We start from the raw sequence: 2362 nt of genomic DNA on the forward strand, positions 1-2362 counted from the left end.
AGAAATACATGGTAGGACATGGTACAGTACGGTAGTCGGTGGCAGGCGTGTGCTCCGGTGTGGCGTACTCCTTTTTTCTTATCAAACATCTAACGTCATTATCTCTCCTCCTTCTTTATATGTACTTTATATGATTTATGTTACCCTCTATAATACGACACCTCTCTAATTTTCTGAACTGAAGAAATCTATATTACCCTTGCCCTTCTCTGTAACCCACCTGTTCAGATTTTTCCAAGTAAATCGCTTTGGGTCTACCCTTGTATCGTTTGCCCTCCATTCTTCCAGCGAGAGCAAGATCCCCGGGGCCTTCACATCGATACAAGTGTCTCAAAGGCTGCATTAAAAAAATTCTCGGTCTTATCTAAGACATACTACATTCTAATGGAGATCCTGCTTTGTACATAACTATAGTTTTGAAAAGGTAATAAACCCACGCAATAGGTCAATAGAGTAACAGTTTGTAGCATATTACAGTCATTTTTTCATTCCCCTGTTTTTGGGTGGTTGGCGGGTGCTCTGGTGTGGTTTCTTTCCTATAAACAATAATAAATAAATAAATAGATAACACTTCTATTTGTCCCAGAAGGGCACTTTGTTTCACAATGGCAAACATACGTACATAAATACATAATTATAAATACGTACGTACATAAATACATACATGCATAAATACATACATAAATACACAATATTACACAAATACAGAACAGTTTACTACAATGCCACTGTCGGTCGCCACTGTGCAGCGTCCTGTATTTTGAGCTCGGGTTGTCGTGTCTTGTTCAAGGACACACTCCAGTGAACACCCATCTGATCCCCGTGTCACCGACACTTGCTTGACATTGCTAGAGTCTAAACTACTCACTTAGCCACTGGAGCCTCCTTTTCTCTCCTCCTGCTTTTCTTTGTATTATACTCTCTGATAATACCTCTAATTTTCGGCCCTTGAATGATTTATTTGTGGTGCAAGTGCCGCAAATGTCTGACGTAAGTTAAACTTTTTTAAATAGATAAAAGTGTTCATTTTTTTCTCTACTTTTTCTTATTTCACAGGTCTGATGAGATGACACAGTCCGTGTGTCTGAGCTGCCTTCCTGCTGTAGCCCGGTGCCCCGAGGTTCACAGTGGTGCATTGTGAGGTCTTGTTTGGTGCAGGACGCGACAGTGCGGGGTTTTCGTTTGTTTTCTTTGATGTAGTTGGCTTTTCCTAGACGAGGGACAATTGGTTCTGGAAGAGTCTGATTCTCAGCTTTTTGAAACACCCTAGCCAACGGAAAGCGTTACCCAAGTCTAAGCAGAGAGAGAGAGGGAGGCAGAGAAAACAGGAACAGAGAGACAGAGACGGAGAGAGTGGGTGGGAAAGGAAAAGAGGAACAGACAGACAGACAGACAGACTGACAGACAGGGAGACAGACAGACAGACAGACAAACAGACAGACAAAGATGACAGCGTTGATGAACTCGACCCGGCTGTCAACTGACGTTGGGAGTGGTCTGAGACTGACCCAGACCACCAAAGCCCTGGCAAAGTACACTGACAGACATGCCTTCCCACAGCACACGCCTACCCTCCTTCAGTTGACGCTCATCTTGGCTTATGGCTTCTTCGTTTGTGTGTGGGTCTTCCACAACGTCAGTGAGCGATTAGGCCTAAGGGCGCCTAGCCTGGGCAAAGCGAAGGGAAAGAGACAGAACGGCGGGTTGGCGAAAGACAGAAGCGAGCAGGAGAAGGAGACGGTGGTAGACGTTGAGGGCTCCACGCAGAAAGACTCGTCTGGTCAGGAAGACGGAGACAGGAAGCCGCTAGTACAAAATGGCGTCTTCCACCCGGAAAACAAGGTCGAGGCTGCAGCTGGAGGAGAGAAGAAACTGGGTCATGACGTCACCGCTACTGACCGGATGGCGAAGGATGGGAATGAGTAAGTGGCGCCTTGGGCAAGCTGAGTTAACCTTGTTCTTGGCAGAGCTGTATTCACTCTAGATTATGTCTTGCGTAAATAATGTTGTCCTTTTTAATCTTGAATCGTGATAGTGTTGCTTAAATAATTCTGTCCTATTATCTTGAACCATGATACAATTTCTATTTAATTAATGAACGTGTCTGTTTTAGGGCTTACCCACCCCCACCCCCACCCCCTCTCAAACCCCCCGTCACCCAACCTCTTTGTTGACCAAGCTCATTCCGCTTTTCCGTGTTTTTGTGTTCCTGTTTTTGAGGAACAGATCTATACAAGCGTTGGGGTAGAGTTGTTGAATGGTCGTTATATTTTTGTTCGCTTGTTTGTTTGTCTTTATTTCGTTTAGTTTTTGTTGTTGTTTTCGTTGTTGTTGTTGGTGGTGGTGGTGGTAGTGATAATGG

General features: G+C 44.5%; 1 protein-coding gene across 1 annotated transcript in view; it reads left to right on the plus strand.

Moving 5' to 3' along the window:
• Positions 1-1374: 1374 nt before the first annotated feature.
• Positions 1375-2362, plus strand: part of LOC101864400 (protein REDUCED WALL ACETYLATION 2) — a gene marked incomplete in the record, with an annotated part of 9222 nt that continues 8234 nt past the window's right edge. Inside the window, 1 exon segment of the mRNA XM_013084220.1 lies at positions 1375-1922. Within this exon segment, the coding sequence (XP_012939674.1) occupies positions 1447-1922 (476 nt within the window).

Source organism: Aplysia californica, unplaced genomic scaffold (genome assembly GCF_000002075.1).
Source record: "Aplysia californica isolate F4 #8 unplaced genomic scaffold, AplCal3.0 scaffold00279, whole genome shotgun sequence".
NCBI lineage: Eukaryota > Metazoa > Mollusca > Gastropoda > Aplysiida > Aplysiidae > Aplysia > Aplysia californica.